The following is a 19,180-nucleotide window of genomic DNA, read 5'->3' as shown; positions in this document are numbered from 1 at the left end:
TAGGGTAGCCAACTACCCACCTGCGTAACCTCGCTGCATTTCTATTTCTCCCTCCCTCTACACAAAGCAAAGATAAGAAGAGGTACCAGGTCCCAGCTGTCACAACAAGTGGAAAGTTACAATATAAACAGAAGCTTTAATTATATAAAGAAATAAGCAGGGAAAAGTGGAGGTGGCACTGAGATTGACGGGAAAGACTAAGACGTATGGAAGGAACAAAATAAATATGGGCATAAAACAGAGAAACGGGGGCATGGCGGAAAATTGGATTCAAATTGGAAGTGTAAATTTCGGGAACAACGGAGCCTTCCTTGTTTGTATCGAGGCATTGCGAGTTCTGGCGCCGTAAATATTTATGGGACGGCGTCCCCAGTTTGTCCGCGCTGCAGCACTTGTCAAGCCAGCGTTCGACTGTGAGCGCGCCCTGACGCAAGCACATACGCTTGCGCGACAGGGAACGAATGCCCATAGCGTCGCTCCCCCGCTATCGGGCACGGAAGCGCGTTCCAGTGAGACAAGTGCCTGCATTGCGATAAGGTGAAGACGCGTTTTCAAAGACGAACGCTTGTAAGCAGCGAACGAGTGTAACAAATACAATCGGAATTCTGAGTTTGAGAAATGCACCCTATAAATACAGAAATGAGGAAGCATCTAAGTGAGCGGTTCATTGACACAAGTATAATATGGATGAAATAAAGCTCGTTCGCCAATCTCACGTGTAGAGAATACGTCCTTCGCCACGCTCGTGTATTACTTTTTACTTGAATTAAAAAAAAGCGAGCTCGAGTGACATTCTATTCCGTTCCTGCCAGAAACACGCGGGAACTCGACGCTGAAAAAAAAGAAGAAAAACCGGAAACAGCGTCGCGAATTTTGTGAGTGGAATTCGGTGGGACAAGAAACTTGATGCGTCATGAAATGCACGACGAGACGAGGACAATCCTGCGTGTATTAGTCGGAGGCGCGCCAGAGAGAAAGAGAAAAAAGTAAAAGAATAACTTTGTTGTAAATGCCTCTATAAGAACGTTGAGAAGGTGCACATGCTTCACAGTCCTCACATTTCGCGGTCCGGCGACCCACGCGCATGCCGTAAGGGAAGAACGCAACGCCTGCAAATGGCTAGATGTAGCAAAGTTGGCTGAATACAAGACAGCAAGTTGAATAAAAGGCCGCCAGCGTGAACGACATAGTTGAAGTACGGGGTCGCTCTCAATGCAGCGAGAGACATCACGAAAACGAATTGTACGTTTGGCGGGAAATGTTCCTCCTATAAATGTAGAAAGAGATTCTATATTTTTTTGCACAAGCGAAATGGTCCATATCCATCGCGTGTAGCTTTTATTTCTGTGGAATTTCGCGAATGTCCTTTTTTTAGGCACCGTCTAACTTCATTTGGCGCCGTTTCCTCTTTCGCGTTCTCTCATGTCCTTGCGGCCAGCAGGTAACCTCAGTAAATGCTCTTCAAGGCAGTGTGCATAATTACATTCGGCCTCCTTTTCCTGCAGCTTTTAAAAGCGATACGTTTCTCTGCGAACCTCGCCGGATTTCGTGACCGTCGGTGCTGCGGCCTAGCTGTTCTCTTGCCGACTTGCCGAATAGACCAACCAATCACGGCGGACCACGCACGCCGCGCGCGCGGCTGGGTTTCTTGCATCACAACCATGGGCGCTCTCCTCCGCGGCAGCGGCGGCGCCAGCCGAGTGGGGGAAAGACAAAAAAACCAAAAAGCACACGTGCGCGCATCGGTAGCGACTCTCGGTAAACGCTTCTTGCGGATAGAATGGATTCGCACTGCGTATGCGCTGCTGCCTCTGGAACCATGACGCGTTCAAGGCGTCCATCGTACTTGCTGATAGTCAGCAACTACGCTCTACAAAAGACTCGATATGATTTGTGTGTGCCCATGTGCTTGTGTGTGTGTGATTCCAACTCGTTGGATATGCTGCATTGCTATAACTCTTACAGGATCGCCGACTCTCGGTAGCGATAAATCACGCGAAAGCGTGAAAAAGGACTGGGACATCACAAAAAAGAAAATATACTAATCAACAAACGACAAGAATTCGGCGTCCTCAGAATTATGCACAGCCATCGCATACGGGGTAAGGGGGTGGCTAAGGGACGATGGCGTTCCGCTGCTGAAGGACAAACTCGCCGGCTAGATTCCAAGCCGCAATCAATCAATCAATCAATCAATCAATCAATCAATCAATCAATCAATCAATCAATCAATCAATCAATCAATCAATCAATCAATCAATCAATCAATCAATCAATCAATCAATCAATCAATCAATCAATCAATCAATCAATCGCATTAATAATTAAATAATTCATTGATTTATTGATTGACCACCAGTTATTTAATCAGTCAGCTTGTCCGTTAGTTGGTCGGTCAGTCAGTTTAGTTGAGGAGCATTTATGGTCACACTGCGCATGGTATCAAGTCAGGCATGCAATGTGGGAAAGTGAGGTTTTCAGTGTTCTGTGCAGTCTGAATCCTGCAGTTGAAATTCAGCACAAGCGATTAGACCAGCATACAGATCCAGTTGAATTTACCACCGCGGTCCCACTCTCGAACCAATTTATTTTCCTTTCTGCTGAACGAATTAGTGGGGCACTAACATTTTCGAGTCCAGTGTGGTCACGGCAACAATCGATTCAGCAACTCTTAGACAGAAACGAGGAAAGAATGTCGCTAGTTGATAGGAAACTATAAAAAAATAAAGGCAAAAAACATGAGAGCCGCGCCGTTAATTTGTAAGCTGAACATGGTATATATTGAGTGCAACGTGCTTATATATGTACAAAGAAACGCGGAATAGGGTAAGGATCTCGGCAAATTAGTGGCCCGACATGCGGAAAGGAAATGAGCTCGGTGTGCAAGAGAAGAACTCTAGATTTGTTGGGCGCAGGTGTGCCAGTTCCGGCGGCAGACTGGATCTCGGCAGAAAGGGGCGAGGACCGTTTGGGTCGATAGGTCTCAATTACACGTAATTACCAGATCAATAGCGATTGAATTTCGGGGCTCTTGCTTTGTTGGAAATTGTTTCGTGATGTGCTTCTTCCTTTCGCTTCAGGGTTTGCGTGGCGGAAGCGTGCATTCAAATGTGCCCTAGCACTCTGTGCTAACGTTTACCGGGTACTCTGATGATAATGAAATCGCAAGTGTGTAGTTCTTCCTAGAGGTAGAATAAAAAAGAAAGAAACGTGGAGAACAATTATTGAAAGGAGGGTGGCACTCACTTGACCAGGGACAAAAAGGGGGAGGGAGAGAGGAGGGGTCTGGGCAGTTCGCATACATACAGAAATGTTGAGTGGGAGGGGGGGGGGGGGGGCGGCGAGCACGTGCAAGATGGGGCACCTCCTGGCTACGCCATTGGAGCTATATATACATGAAAGTCTGCCCGCTTAGTGACGCTATTGTTATATTAGCTTATTGGTTACCGAGTTAGATACTTGGTTAAAGTAAGAACAGAAGCAATTAAAATTTTGGGCTCTGTAGTAGCGTCAAAGAAGCACGCCGGTCCATAACCAAAAGCATTTTTTGCCCGTTGTGCGTCAGCACTGCCTTATAACCGCCAACAACAGTGACGTCAAGGAGTGCGGTGTGCAGTTGGTTGGGCCACCCCGGGTTCTGCTCTACATGCTTACGCTGCAACAATGCTCCCCACTTTGCCCCCAAAATAACGAGGCAATATACATGCCTTAGTATAGTCAGAGTGCTTAAATTAGTTCGGCTGACGACGTTCGCGGGAACTTAGCCTCAGTGGCACGGTAGATGAATACGCAGCCTTTGCGTCTACTCGAGGGCCTCTTAGATAGCTTTAGCATGTCGGGTATTCCGGTAAACACAAGCGAACGGGGCGCTTTAACGGATCAGCGGAGGCGCAAACGGGAACGGCCTGCATGGTGCAGCCACCTGGTGGCGCAGAGCCCAACCAGGCAAATACAGCTAATACTGCAGTAACTAAGTGTATTTCACTTTGCTGCTATTATTCTACCGTTTCAGCTTGAGCAAGCACAGCTTCTAAAATAACACTTATTTAGCGGTTTGAATTAGACGCTCGGCAGCCTCGTTAGAATCTTTGTATGCCTCATGTTGTTCTCTTCCATAAGGTCAACAAATTCTTGAGATGGACTTTAAATACGGGAGTTTTACGTGGCAAAACCACGGTACGATTAGGAGGCACGCCGTAGAGGGGGATTGCGGATTAGTTTTGACTAGCTGAAGTTCCTTAATGTGCACACAATTGACGGTACGCGGGCGTTCTGGCATTTTGGCATTTCGGCCCCATCGAAATGCGGCTGCCGTGGCTAGGATTAGATCCCGCGGCTTCGAGCTTAGCAGGGCAACGCCAAAGCCACCACGGCGGGTTCAAAATAAACTAGCAGCCCATTTAGAAATCGGAGGCCGGAAAAACGCCGCGAATCTTGCGTATTGCTTGCGATCCAGTAGTTTAAGGCATTATACCAACTTCTAACCATTTAGAATACGCGTCAACCAACACAAGAAACCTGTGTTGGGCTTTCATCGCGAAGTCAACGTGAAGTGTATGCCAGCACTTGGCAGGAAACGGCCAGGACCGTGAGGGCACCTGTTGAACTGTCGTGTGTGCGAGCTGGCCCTTTACGTACTCTTCATTACCTCTGTCCATCCCAGGCCACCGGACGAAACTGCGTGCCACCATTTTAATTATGCTGGTGCCGGGGGGATTTTAGGGGGCGCGACATCGCTGTTAGCATGTACTCACGCGTACTCTTTACTCAGGTATTGACATACCTTGCGTCAACGGTATCACCTGCAGGCGACGTACAGTGCCGACGTGAACTGCCTGCTGCCTCGGACATTGGAGCGATGGTTACCTGCGCGCCGGCACCAACCTTGCTCATGTTCCCGGTCTTGACGTGCGCCTACCCGTATCTGGCAGTGACACAACTTCGCATATGGGAACACGGGACGGACTTTGACTGGGATTCCATATACGCAGTACGCCTATTTAAAGCCCGCTTCACCAACGAACATCGCGGGCGCGACATCGCTGTCAGGATGTACTCAAGCATACTCCTTACTCAGGTTAGTTACTTGCAGCATGCCAAGTGCTATCGCTGCTCAGAACTGTGATTTCGGTGTTGTGCCCCACTATTGCATATGATAGTGCCGTGTTTCTTAAAAAGCGATGACACATCAGTTATGCTCCGCAAACTTACTACTATAAACGACCTATATGCGCCATACAATGTATCTGGGGTCGACACAATTTGCTATGGTACTCGCTTGCAAGGGTCGGCCATGACCGTAACGGCACGATGATGACTGCATCACAACGGCGTAGTGGCGACCATGGAATGGAAGAAGGAATGATGGAAGAATGGAATGACGTCGATGGAACGACGAACGCAGTATGAAGACGACGGCATAACGACAATGGGATGCCAATTCTGACGATAGTGTAAGACGACAGCTTGATGATGGCATGAAGCTAATGGAATGACGACAACTGCGTGACGATGGCATTACGACGACGGTGTGACGACGACGGTGTGGCGAGAACCGGATGACTAAGCTGTAATGATGAAGATTCAGTGAACACGATGGCATCATCACGACGGTATGACAACGAATGCATTACGAGGACTGTATGACAACGACGCAATGACGAAGAAGGTATGACAATAGTGGCATAATCACGATTGAATGACGACAGCATGAATACAATAGAATGACGAAGAAGCAATGACGAAGACAGCATGACCAAAATGAGACGACGTTTCTAATGATGACGACGCTGATGACGATGTTGGTAAGACGATAGCATGACGGCGATGATTGCAGGATTATTTATGTATTCATTTATTATTATTTATTCAGAATACCCCTAAAGGCTCTCTCGCAGGAGGGCCTTTACATAGGGGGGGGGGGGGCAGTAACGCATACAGATGTAACAAACGAGTAACAAGTCGAAACAAAAACGGGAACCGGTAAACTATAATCACAAAAAAATATAATTATTTGTTATGACAATGGCGTTACGACGACGGCACGACGACAGTCGGATAAAGACGCTGAATTGGCGATGATAGAACAACCACCACGGCACCATGCCCACGAGCATATACGTAGTGGTCTAAGCTAGTAGACAACTTGGATCATTGAGTGGGAAAACGGTTAGATTCTAAGAATGCTAACCGCATTGATATTGTTTATTCGGCTGTTCGGTGCTGTGGTTTTTTATGATGTTATGTAGGAAACTACTATGAAGCATGGCATTACAAACTGCTGACAATTTGCTTGCTTTATTCAGAGCAACGATTTCTCGTGACGCAAGTTGAAGTCCGCCCATCACTGTGCCAAGAGGGCAATGATATCCCACTGTGTCATCATGCGTATTCAAACAAGGAGAGTATTTTAAGAAACGACAGGACAAACAACATGAGTGATTTTTTTAGACCGATATTGGGCATTTCCAGGTTTCTGCAAATTTGTAAAATTATCTCCAGGTGTTAAAGACAGCATGATTTTGCGTCTACTATATCACTTCATTCTAGATGTGTCGCACATCTCATTCAAGAGCGTGAACATGTGCTTTGCTTACTTCATGTAGCTGAATTCTTTTTTAGCTCACATTCTGCAGCGGCGTAGAATGTGCAAAGCAATAACAAAAGCGTGTCACTTTTTGTGGTAAACGTATTCACACAAGAATTACCGACACCACAACATCTTCCATTTACCCGATCCGTCAAAACCTAGCGCTGCTTTGTGTCGCATTTGCCAATTTTTTGTATGACTACAACCAGGACATCACAGCGTGCTATGTGCCCAAAAATAATGTCGGTCTTGCCGACTACGTACTTGGAATCACCTTAGGAACTTGACAACGGGTCACTGACCGACACTGCTCGTCCCTCTGCGCATCACCGAGGGCCCTAAAGGAAGAGGTGGACAAATAGCTATTCGGACACGTAATATTACGTGGAAAGTTTACAATGTCGTCGAATACGTATTTCCTATGGGAGGGGAGAACTCCAGGAAACCAGGGCGTCGCTGGCCTCCGCACTTCCAGGTAGGGGAGCCGGCGGCAATAGATGCGGCATGGGGCCTGGAGAGAGCGGCAGGGGGCCTGGAGGGGGCGGCACGGGGCCTGGAGGGGGCGCCAGGGGTTCCGGTGGCACGGGCGCGAGCTCGGCAGGCGGCATCATCACTGGCAAGGGCACCGAGAAGCCGCGCATCGAGTCCTGCGTCTGAACCCCGCTGGAGTCCTTAATGCTCGTCTCCTGGGCCTCGTAGTCTAGTCGCTTCACCAGCTGCCGCCTCTGGCGCTGAGCCATCACGTAGCTCGAGTAGTCCTTGATGCCCGCCAGCGCAACGAGCTGCGGGACGTGCATTGCTTTTGAATATACAATTTACTGACTGCGTGATTTGAGTTTTGTGTTGCTATTTCACAGTAGACTGCGAGAAGACTGACACGTAGGAAAAAGGCGAGCAAGTACAGTCTGAAAAATCTCAACCTTTTCCCGCTTTCCCTCTTTTATGAGCATACGTAGTGTCTGTAGGGTAAAGTAAACCACGGACATTCGAAGAGTACACTTAGATGTAGACGCCTTCTTGCAGTAAGCAGCTTACAGAAATTAAGTCGCGTTGACCGTAATCATGGAAAGTTTTTAGGATCGACAACTTGAAATAACCGCAATGATGCTATAAATCCATACTCTCATAAAACTCTCAAATCCATACTCTCATAAAAATTATGCCTATAGGCATTTTAATGCCAAATGCTTAATTGCATTTTTCGTGCTCTCTTGCTTCCACAGATCTTCATAGATTTAAAATATTTAAAGCTGAGCGATCTGTTTTATAGCCTTCGTTGCTTAGTAATGGTATTACTGCTGCCGATTGCATAATTGCTTAGTTGCCACTAATTTGTATCCATATGAATATTGTTGGTTCCCACAATAAAACCATCATGCGTTTTGAGCTGTGACTGGTAGCAATAAATCTGTTTTCCTAAATTAAGAATATTGGAATTACCATTGCTACGTCTGCTTTTAAAACGAAAGCCGCCCTACAGGAAATGAATATAGAAGAGAGAGAAATCTGCTTGCTTACGAACCTTGAATGCCAGGCGCAATATGACGTAGACGACGAGCACGGCAGTTTGCTCCTCCTGGCGAAGGCACAAAAAAGGAGCATGCTTCGAAACGTAGGCCCAGACCTGAAGCGAAACAAAACTATAGGCCAGAACTTAGCACCGCCAGCTCTCCAAGTATGCGACAGCACACTTAGAGCTAGCGGTGCTACATTCACATTCTAAGACTACGATGTCATACTTGGAATGTAATTGTGACATCTCGACAGCTGTGCCCGCGTGTGTCGCGGGTGACCTTGCACAGTCTCATTTATCACAGTGACGTTTCTATACCTCGAATCTCTTACAAGCTTGCGATTTCGTCTGTGACGCGTTCGCTCGTGCTCACGACACACCACGACTTTTCTGTTAGATACCTCCAAATGGGTAGACGTCCGCCTATAATACTATAAAGAAATGTATGACCGATCGTGGTATTGAACCTTTGTCTTCCAGCATAGCATCCCGATACTGTAATCATGAAGCCACGATCTCAATTTTTTTCTTTTTCATTACAATATGTGACAAAAACCTACAATTAAAAACATAACACGTACACATCACCCACCAGCCTGTGCAGGCATGCTTATTTCTTGCCAAAGATAAAAAAAAAATGTCTTACGTTAGCGTCTGGTGCCGGCTTTTCGCCTTATTCCCTCGTGACAGCTAGCGCTTTGAGAGGCACTGTGTTAGACTGCACTGCCTTTAGGGTCGGCCCACATTTTTTCGTCAGAAAGACGCGATAAACCTAGAGTGGGTGAACTCCGCCCTCAGTGCTTTCGCATTAAAACTTAGCTTAACGAAATTGTCACCGGCGCATTTAGCGCTGGCATCAGGAGAGAGACATGCAGCGATTCGTCGCGGTAGCGCACTGGCTATGGCCAATGCTTGGCAGTGGTCGAGGTCGCCGGTTCGAGCCCGGCTGCGGCAGCCGCGTTCTAATGGCGTGGAGTGCAGAAAACGCTCGTGCGCTTAGATTTAGGCGTACGTTAAAGAACCCCCCCCCGGGGGGGGGGGTCATAGTACTCCTGAGTGAGTCCCCCACCGGCGTGTTTCATAATCAGATCGCGGTTATCGCACGTAAAACTTCAGGATTATCTTTCTTTTTTTAACAGGCAGCATTCTCTGGAAGTCTTATGCTTACATGCAGCCTCCCTAGATGGACATTTTTCGTTACTTCGGAATTCATCTCGCACATGTAAAAAAGAAAAAGAAAGAGAGAGAGCTCTACTGCGGCAGACAAGTCCAGAAGGCACTTCAAGCATGTTATTGTATTGCCGTTGTGCCTTCTAAAGGACGAAGCACGAGCAACAGGTGCAATTGCATGCAAGAATGAGGTAGAAACTTAGCTAAAGAGGACACCTCAAACACGCCTCGAAAGCGTGTAACAAAAAAGGCGGTGAAAAGAATTATGCTTATACGGGCCTACAATTTTTAGAATTGATGAATGCACAGCGAAACGACATCAAAAAGAGAAACATCGCACGCAATGACACGTTGCTTTTATATGACGCACTGGGATAGTTGATCTGCACGAATTCTTCTTTTTTTAATTTAGATTCAAAGCCTACATTTTCATTGCATTTGAGGTCCTAGAGGGAACGTATTCGTGTAATATCCCCCCTCCCCTTGCTCTTCCCAGAAAAAAAAAAGTCAAGAACAAAAGCAAAAACAAGAACCATTGATCACGAACATCAAATGCAATGGTGGTTACTAGCCTGCGTCGTATATCGACGTGGTTGTTATAAGCGGGTAGAAAGAAAACAAACGTCATTTGGCGCTTCTTGTTAATTCTACGAAACACAAGAAGAAGCTGCACAAGAGTACAGTGAAAGAATGCGTCCGTCTGAGCGATGGAAGCACAAGTTATGGTTTGTATAAAAGCACTGTCAACTAGTATACTCACTGTAAGTCGGTAGGCCGTAGAATTGGCCGCGCTTGACTCGTAGCCGCTTACCTGCGGTATCAACTAGAGAAAAAAAATAACTGAGTGGTGATTAGCCACCTTGATTTACATTCAAATTGCACCTACTACAGTAACCGATACTAAGAGCAAACTGTCGTCAATTCTAAAATTAAAGCTCACGGCCGATACTGAGACTCAACAAGGTATTCAACGTGCGGAGGGCGCAATAGCATTCCCACGCTATGCAACAGCTGAACTTAAATGATGACGCACAGGCTGAATTTCAGCGCTAGGACCAAGCCAAAACACACACACACACACACACACACACACACACACACACACACACACACACACACACACACGCACACGCACACGCACACACACACACACACACACACACACACACACACACACACACACACACACACACACACACACACGCACACACACACACACACAGAGGCCATGCCGGCAGAGGATTAGGCGGTGATAAGGATATTGCAGCGTGATATAAGGCGTGATACACGGTAATAAAATTTGTAGGCAAAGGATAGCGTTGGATGACGCAAGACGAGGGCCTTCGGAGATCTCCAGGAGAGGCCTTTGTCTTTCAGTGGGAATAAAATACTGATTTTAAGGATAACGTATGTTGGCCGAGACTATGATGTTTTCTTGTCTTTTTAGCCCCAAGAAATTTGACCCAGCATGCCGACCAAACAAACTTAGCAGGTCTTAATGCTAGTCTTGAGACCGCGAAGCCCTCAGTTTCATAGACTGTATACGGTCGGCCAACTTGCACATCTTATGGAATTAATGTTCATTACAGCCTAGTATTCCATTCGGCAAAACCTTTGTGGAGCAGTACTACTACTATTGGAAGTCTTCTCTTTCTCTATTATACGAACATACCATACGAAGTATCTACTACATATACGAACGAAGGGGTTTCCTGTATACCGTTCGTATGTGCCCTAATCTGCGTAATATGACCAGCATTTTCTCAAAATTATCCTCATGCAACTTCATGAAACTGCAGCTTGGAAGAAAAATGATTTTCAATACAAAATTATTTCTTGGCCAAGAAACAAAAACGAAGGAGGTGATTGTAATTAGATATACTACAACTCACCAATACTTTTTGAGATGGAGCGTGCACGGTACGACGATCACCTCCGGTGGCATTGATTTTTGGCATCTTATGTGACACGGTAGCACTGCCGTGTACCTTCCTGTATAACTGATGACGAGCGAATAAAAGAGAGAGGGAGAAAAAGAAATTGGGTTTGTTAACGACGCACACAATACTAGTGGTCAAAATTTGGCTTTACTAGGAAGCGACTCTCAAGGAGAAAACGCGTGCCGTTTTCTGTCTCATTTTGTGCAGGCTATCACTTCTGTCTCAAGTGCGATGCGTGGGAGCGATAACGTTCACCTAATGTAAACGATTCACCGGGATGCACTGACAAACATCTAAGGCGCAGTGGAAGGAGCCCTTGACGCTACAGACAAGGAAGGTATAGGCTTGTCTTGCCTTCGCGAACTGCGTGGTCTTGAGGGTCGGTGCCGCCGTATGCTGGTGTGCCGCGAAGACACCGATCTAACACGGCGCCCAGGGCTACGTTGACAAATATATCTTTGTGACGGCCAGGGATAATTATCAGTGATCGATCCTCGCGAAAGCTCGCAATGGTCGGATGAATCAAACTAGCTAGCGCCAAAAACGCTTTGATCTATTCCCACTCCCGCATATTTAAGGCCCGACGTCTCAGCGTGTGTCACCATGCCACTTAAATTGACAAATTCACTTGGGCATCTTGCGGGCATTGTCATCTTTCTCTGGCAAAAGGAACCTAAATGAGAGCAACTTCGCATCCGGTGTTCCCCAAATCTGGGAAAACATTTAGCAAATCGTACAACTTCGGGGTTCAGAAGCGTCGCATTTATTCTTTCATGACGTTGCTTGCTCGATATTCCTTAAATTATAAAAGTCATCGTTAAAATTGCGGCATTCACGGTGAGTTGCGACTAAAGCACCCTTTCTACCGGCCGTCTTACGAGTGACGTCTCTGTGACATTCAGCTTGAGCGGCGTGATTCACGCTCACGCAGGCATAAAATACCTTTAAGCGTTGCTGAGACATGTTAGAAACACGTTGTGGCTCACACCCAAGCACGCATGCAACGCGCCAACTCAGATCGATTAAGAAGGCGAGCGAGCCAACGTCCACCTGCTTTGTCTCTGGCACTTTATAGAGCGAGGCTTCCTTCCGAACTAACCCAGACTTTGCTGATCATGGCTACTGCTGTTGTATTGCTGCTTATATCTCACACAGTATGGTACTCGCTTAACGAATAGGCTTATATAGCCATAATTGTACTACCTCTACGTGCTCCTGTGGACGGCTCAGTTCTCTACAAAATTGCGTAATGAAACAACAAACGGCACCTAAACTTTAGCACTGTAACAAAAATAAGCCTCCCAGCGCATAAACAACTTTATTAACGCGAAGGTTTCTGTGCCTTCTTTTCTTGGATATGGTGCGTCTGCTCGACCGGCTTCCTGTCGATTAAGGTGGGCTGATCTTGGAAACAGTGCAGTAGCAAAGTTGGCTTATCCTCGAGATGGTGCAATCCGCGGCCGCGTGAATCACGTGAGTCACGTGGTGGATCTCCATCGGTTGTGAATTCGCAATCGCTAAGCTGCGAACCACGTTGCAGACGATGAACAGTTTTATACTACTTTACTGCCCTTTACAAAAGCTTCGTTTCACATAGACAGATTCCAGCATGTGAACCGGATATGCCTGATTTATTTTTTCTAACCCCTTTTTGTCCCCACCGCCCTCCCAGTCTTCATTCGCGCGAGAAAAGGCAGAGGGTCGGTGCTTCCCTGCCATGAGTGCTACGTGCTGTCTTCCGGATACCTCTCGACCCCTCGGGTGAACTGAGATGTCACACAACGCTTGAGTGGAATGGGTGTCCCACGTCTAAATATATTGACACGTGCACTTGTTTAACTTTCTCGGGTGACCGCTTTTAACCGATTAACAAATGTTATCGCTCAGCGAAGGACGCCACGGCATGCATCGGAAGTTTCTCGAACGTTATCGATGGTTCTATCCGCTGTCCGTTGCCACCGAACCTTGTGTAATCTGACTGTACGCGCGACGCGAATTGTGCAGTACTTTCTTGAGGACACGCGGACACTAGCGATTAATCTGGAACGTTCGATGACTCATGCAGTAAAGCCGACGCGCTTGACCCGCTGATCATATTTTCGACGATCGCCGACTTGTGTTCGCCGCTATCGCTGTGCTTTGAGTGTAGCCTGTTTTTCTAGGCACAGGTGCGAAATATAAGGAGTTAGTTTCGCCATTCACCGTATTGCTGCTGTGTTCTCGACCCTCACTACCACGTGACAATATGATGTGTTGATATTAGAGTAATATGCGAACCAGCAATACCATTTGTATAACTTGATGTCCGTCTTGCATAATCACTACTTCACGCCGTTGCTAGCCCACAATTAAAATCATGTTTCGGTAACTGTAGGTCCATAGGGGTAAGCATAATTAAATAGAAAAAAAAGAAAAATAAACCTATGCAAACGCGAGAAGAAAGAAAAATAATTCGTTGCTATGGAGCTCACGGGCTTTTTCCGCCCTCGGGCGTACTCGGTGTCGTTGCTACGAGGCCCTTCATCGTTGGCAATGGTCGTAGACGTAGACGTCGTCTGCTGCGTGGTAGTGTTGCCGTACCTCTTTCTGTATAACTGACGCAGTAGGAACCAAGGAAAGGGAGAGATAAATATATGCGCGCTATAGACATATGCAATAGTGCTGATTAGGTTATTAGCAATTTAACTCACTACTAGACCCCTAGTGTTCGAACGAGGAGAACATGGTGGCAAACATAATCTCCAGGGGTGTTTAATTATTAGCGCTATAATTTAATTTGGGTTACTAACGCAATGTTTCAGGAAGGAAGCGACGAAGTAAAATGAACTAAGAAAAAGAAAAGAATGGCGACTAAATAGCATTTGCTTAAGCAATAATGAATGCCCCAAGAGTTAAAGCTTAGTTCTAGGTTCACTTTAGGTATTGTTTGTTCAACACAGCGACACGTTTGAATTAATGCACCTAATTCATCGCAGTCTTGTTAATGCAGTTAGCTTTATATAGTTTGAAAACATGCAAGCCTGTCCGTTATACTTACGTATAGAGACTTTTCTACGGGCTCAGTCGTGTAGTTTTCTGGCTCTACTGCAAGCCACTGAAATGTGTTATATAAGGATGGTCATTAGTATCCGAATTGCGAGATACTAAGCCTCGGGAAAAACGAGCTACATTAAGTGCTGGGAGATAAGTATTCCTCGGGGCTCAAGTCGCGAGGCGAGGGCGTTGCTGCAGCCAAGACCAGAAAAGACTATTGCAGTAGCCAAAGCCAAGAGATCAATGTGAGCCTTCCACATAGGGGGGACAGGCTACAATTGTGTGTTGAGTTCAATTTTTTTTTGTCGCAAGTAAGATCACCGGTCGCACAGCTGTCTTTTTTTCAGTAATACGAGTTAGCGCTGACCTCCCGTGAAACCGCTATGATAACTGCAGAACCGATAAGTTGTGACAAAATTAGAGCGTTGATGCGAATTGCGGCTGCCGAAGGCACAATTTGGCGATCGTCTTGGAGCGTTGAAAAAAAATAAAAATAAACATTAAGTCAGCAGTTGCTGTCTGCAAACTCTGCACAATTCGTCTGAACTGCACCTCGACCATGTCGTGATTAAATGCTCTTTCTTTTTTTCAGAGTATTGTGACAGTATAGCGAAAGCTACAGGGCATGCCGGTTTTGATGCAAAGCAACTTCAACGCCTGGAACAATGTCATTTTCAGTTTTGCTGTTCCTGATTGGCCGATGCCATCTCTACGTGGTTTCTGTGGTTTACCGCCCAGCACAATGTTACAGTGAAACAAAACACAGTATAGGCGGCAATGGCGGAAGTGCATTTGACTAATTTTTCTGGTCTGGCATTAGTTTTGTTGCGCTTATTCTTAGCATAAACAAAGCTCGAGAGTCAAAAAGAACGAAAACCGCGCCTCCACCGCTCTTACGTCCATGAAGGTCAAATTTCCCGACGCGATCCCAACGGCGGCGTCGACGGAACAGTCAACGATGCCCCAAAGCCACGCACTCAGGATCAGGCTGGGCTGTTGCTGCAGGAGTGACGTCGCATTTTAGCAATAGGGAGGCCACCCATGTGGGCAGACGTTGGATGTCTGTGGTGTTCGTAATATGGTTTTCTCATCGTGGGGCGTGAACGAAAATTAGGCGCTACTGCTGTTATGTGTTTAAGGTGACAATGAGGCGAAAATAAAATCACTCACAAGCCTCCAAGAAATGCCTTATAAGTAGCCCACAGTAAAGAACGCTCTGCTGACGGTAAATGACTGACAATGTATTCTTCACTCACGTTCCTCGTCCAATGAAGAATGAAAGTGAACTCACGTGTTCTACTCCCACGTAAAGGATGAAATCGAACACAACGCTGATTCCCGCGAGGCTGCTCAGGAAGACAGCCCCGTGTCTCCGAGTCACTGCGAAATGAAAAAAAAAATGAAGCAAGGCCTAATTAATTACATAAAAATTAACTAAGCAACTCGTCACTAGAAACGACAATGTGCGAGCGTACTGTTTCCCATGCGCTATACGTGTGCGTCAAGTGCTGCCTTTAACAATAACCGCTGCAACGTCTACGAGGCCGCAAAAGCTGCGTGGCTCGGATTCCGCCGCTGGACACCCACCGGCTCGTAACAAGGGGGCAAAGCAAAGGTCGCAGCGGCCGCAATTTTCGGGATTTCAGAAATGCACCCCACTTGGGAAATCATTTTGCCCCGACTGTTATGCTCGCTTTGAGATAAGCAAAACGAGCAACAGATCGTGACTCTGCACAGATACTGCACCACTCCTTAACCATGCGCTCTCGCACGCAAGGACTACCAAGGGCGGGATGCTGAGCAGAGTGACTAAGAGTAGCAGGACCAGCGGGCTAAGAGATTTGATTCATGTCGTGAGCAACGAACCTGCAAATTTCGTGTTTTGAGCCATTAAGAGCCAAAGCCGACATAATTCTCTTCCGCAGCTATGCGTCACTGCGTATTATTGCGTTTAGATTTTGTAGGAGCCGAATGGGCACTAAGGGAAATAAAAAAATCCGCCTTAATATAGAAGCCAAAAGTGAGCTATTCTTGTTGTGTGCTATTCGAATAATTTTCACAAGTTGAAATTAATTTTTTTTCGCCATTCCAGCATTCCTCAGGTCAATCTTGATGGTTTCCGAGTTGTGTAGGCATTGAAAATTTGTTGACATTCCAAACCGAATCATTCTTGCCTACCACGATCGCGAAGCACGCGTACTCGCCTGCATGCACGGGCCGTGAGCTACAGGTATGAAGGCAAATATTTATTATATAAGACCAGTGGCCCGTGCCTTCCTTTTGTGTTTAGAAACCTCTACCATTTCACAGCTTCCGCCTTCTAGAAAATAGCAGAAGTTTGTGACGTTTCCCAAAAAACAGAATTCGTTCGAGTAGTTGCGACAGTGTGACGTGGGTAATCAAGCAATTAAGATACGAACCACTTAGACTCGCACAATTCAAAGTTTTCGACACCTCTCATGCCTACGTCAGCTTTGAAGCTGCTCGCTGTAGTGGTGCAATTATACGCACCTAGTGCGCCTCGGCTCTTTCCAACCTAACAAGTGTCGCGCGATACTTGCAAAATTTTCACATTCCAAAACACAGGAGAAAGTGTTCGGGATGGGCAGTCAATTCAAACAAAATAACCTTTCAATTAGTGAAGAATTCTCGGTGCCCAGCCGCAATGCTCGCAAAAAGCTAATCGAGTTCGGTACCAGTCACCCCGGTTCCTCCAGCTTTAAATTCTACTACAATAAATTGTTTATGAACGATAAATAATATATTTATGACACGTGTACCAATAGCATCCGGTAAAGAGCGTAGAATGCATCTGGTCCGCTACAGAATCATGTGGTTCCATTACGTGCGTCCCAATAGGGACACGCTGAACATCACAAACAGCTTTACCTTACTTTTCTTTTACAAATATCAGGAGCCTTGCGAATAAATTTTATTCTTTATCTTCGGCAAACGACAAGTGTGATACAAAAATTATTGCCTTGACAGAAACTTGGCTTCCTGCACATGTGTGCGATTATGATAACACACACACACACACACACACACACACACGCACACGCACACGCACACGCACACGCACGCACGCACGCACGCACGCACGCACGCACGCACACCGTCTACTGGGATCTGGTAGTTGAACAGGCACTTGTAGGTTGAGGACGCACGTAGTAAAACACCATCCTTCATTTCCTACGTTGTGCCGGGGTCCGGCCTCTGGCAGGGCAGTGTGTATATATATATATATATATATATATATATATATATATATATATATATATATATATATATATATATATATATATATATATATATATATATATATATATATATATATATATATAGAGAGAGAGAGAGAGAGAGAGAGAGAGAGAGAGATAGACATTTCGTCCTTCGAAGACGCAGGATGTGTGTCGAATGAGCGTCTGAACAACACTTTGCCATGTGGTAAACATGGTTTGAATCGTGGATCCGAGACCTTAAAGAAGTGCAGCAAAATGCTAACGCATTTCTCTGGCAGTTACCGCTAAATAGCCGCTGAATTTTTTTCTTAGGGAGTGCTCTTAGCGGCTGGAAAGAGTTTGATCACGTAGTAAATTATATTAAGTAAAGGAATGAGAAGCTCGATCAAGTGCACTCACAGTACTTGTCGAGGTTCTTGACGTCGGGCATGACTTTCTCGATTTCGTGCTTTACATACAGCGCGTCTGGAGGCAGCAGGTCTTGGTAGCGCATGAACAGATATATCAGGTTGAACATGTTCACGCACTACGCAAAGAAACAAAATTACGGTGGCGTTCAGCGAACATTAGCAGACCGAAGCTTTGCAACGATGTCTTTAATTCTCATAAGCAGCGAATTAAGCAATGTGTGGTTGTTATTTTTCCTCCATCACTTTAATATAGTTGATTGGCGTATAGGACTGCGCGATAATAGTCAAGAAACTGTTCAATGAACAAGAAATAATTGACGTTTCGAAGAAAACTTCGTGCACATACTGTATTTACGTGATTTCAGCCGGCGAATACGCAAGGTGCGTCTATTTGTTATGAATTCTGAGACTATAGCACTAGGGCGCTTGATTAGCAATGAAACCTTAACGAAATGCACTGCTGCTTTACGTAGTTTTGTTCTAGAGTACACAATGAAGGCTTGAACTATGCGCATTTACGTCCCCATTCGGAGACTCGTATCTAGAAACTGGTGCGAATCTCGGGGATACTAAAAAGCGGGCATGCCTTTAGCACTCAATGGCTTCCATTCTGCGCTTATCACAAATGCGCAATGAATGATTACCATTAAAAATTAAATGAACCAATAAGCTCTTTGCCGATTACCGCAAAACCTTGATGCCCGTTCCAGCAAATGGTACGTTACGGGAAATGTTACTGTTTTGTTGGCAATGCACTGTTTCTTTATGTATGGTTTCGAGGTTTTCGCTGAAACGTAGGTAATGATGCCGCACTTAAACAGAACACAATATCTCGTTAATTTCCCTCTATCGTGCCTTATCCATAGCAGGACAGTTAGCCAACCAACTTGTTCTTTTGAACTTAGTTTACTTACGAAACAGAATGCCGCTAAAACCTTGATTGCGGCAGGCGTGTTCGGAAAACACATATTGCGTTCTGAAATGAAAGTATAATGAGCAAGATTCAATCTATGTAGCATAAACCGTGTTCGCGGAAAAATTCAATAGAGGTACCCTGTTTTGGTAGTTTGCGCGCTTTTGTGCATCGAGATTTGCCAGAAAATTCGAATTATCCCTACAATCAGCGAACTATGACATGCGAAGGGGTATTTTTCCGCAGCGTAGCAAGAGCTCTCACCTCTGGATCATCAGTCAATCTTCTTCTTCATCAATTTCTTGACCACGCGAGCGCACGAGCATATTTTAGTGATGATGATGATGACGACGACGACGACGACGATGAT

General features: G+C 45.9%; 1 protein-coding gene and 1 long non-coding RNA gene across 2 annotated transcripts; both read right to left on the bottom strand.

Moving 5' to 3' along the window:
• Positions 1–6,281: 6,281 nt before the first annotated feature.
• Positions 6,282–14,258, bottom strand: LOC129386356 (uncharacterized). The gene is made up of 5 exons (XM_055074215.1): positions 13,684–14,258; positions 11,165–11,272; positions 10,033–10,095; positions 8,112–8,165; positions 6,282–7,371 (listed from the first exon to the last, which is right to left on the bottom strand). The coding sequence occupies exons 2-5, from the start codon at positions 11,228–11,230 to the stop codon at positions 7,009–7,011; spliced, it is 546 nt and encodes a 181-aa protein (XP_054930190.1). The 5' UTR covers positions 11,231–11,272; positions 13,684–14,258; the 3' UTR covers positions 6,282–7,008.
• A 935-nt stretch (positions 14,259–15,193) lies between these two features.
• LOC140217107 (uncharacterized) lies at positions 15,194–15,739 on the bottom strand. Its single transcript, XR_011893610.1, has 2 exons — positions 15,537–15,739; positions 15,194–15,244 (listed from the first exon to the last, which is right to left on the bottom strand). It is a non-coding gene; the product is annotated as an uncharacterized lncRNA (long non-coding RNA).
• Between the last annotated feature and the right edge of the window lie 3,441 nt (positions 15,740–19,180).

Source organism: Dermacentor andersoni, chromosome 4 (genome assembly GCF_023375885.2).
Source record: "Dermacentor andersoni chromosome 4, qqDerAnde1_hic_scaffold, whole genome shotgun sequence".
Classification (NCBI taxonomy): domain Eukaryota; kingdom Metazoa; phylum Arthropoda; class Arachnida; order Ixodida; family Ixodidae; genus Dermacentor; species Dermacentor andersoni.
Note: the sequence above shows the minus strand (reverse complement) of the source record. Positions and strands in the feature narration are given on the sequence as shown.

Excerpts from the sequence above, each read along its gene's own strand:
- LOC129386356 (XM_055074215.1), bottom strand. The coding sequence starts at position 11,230 with ATGCCAAAAATCAATGCCACCGGAGGTGATCGTCGTACCGTGCACGCT. Across the intron at positions 10,096-11,164 it reads CTCCATCTCAAAAAGTATTG|TTGATACCGCAGGTAAGCGG; the intron begins GTGAGTTGTAGT and ends TTTTTTCTCTAG. Across the intron at positions 8,166-10,032 it reads CTACGGCCTACCGACTTACA|GAGGAGCAAACTGCCGTGCT; the intron begins GTGAGTATACTA and ends TGCCTTCGCCAG.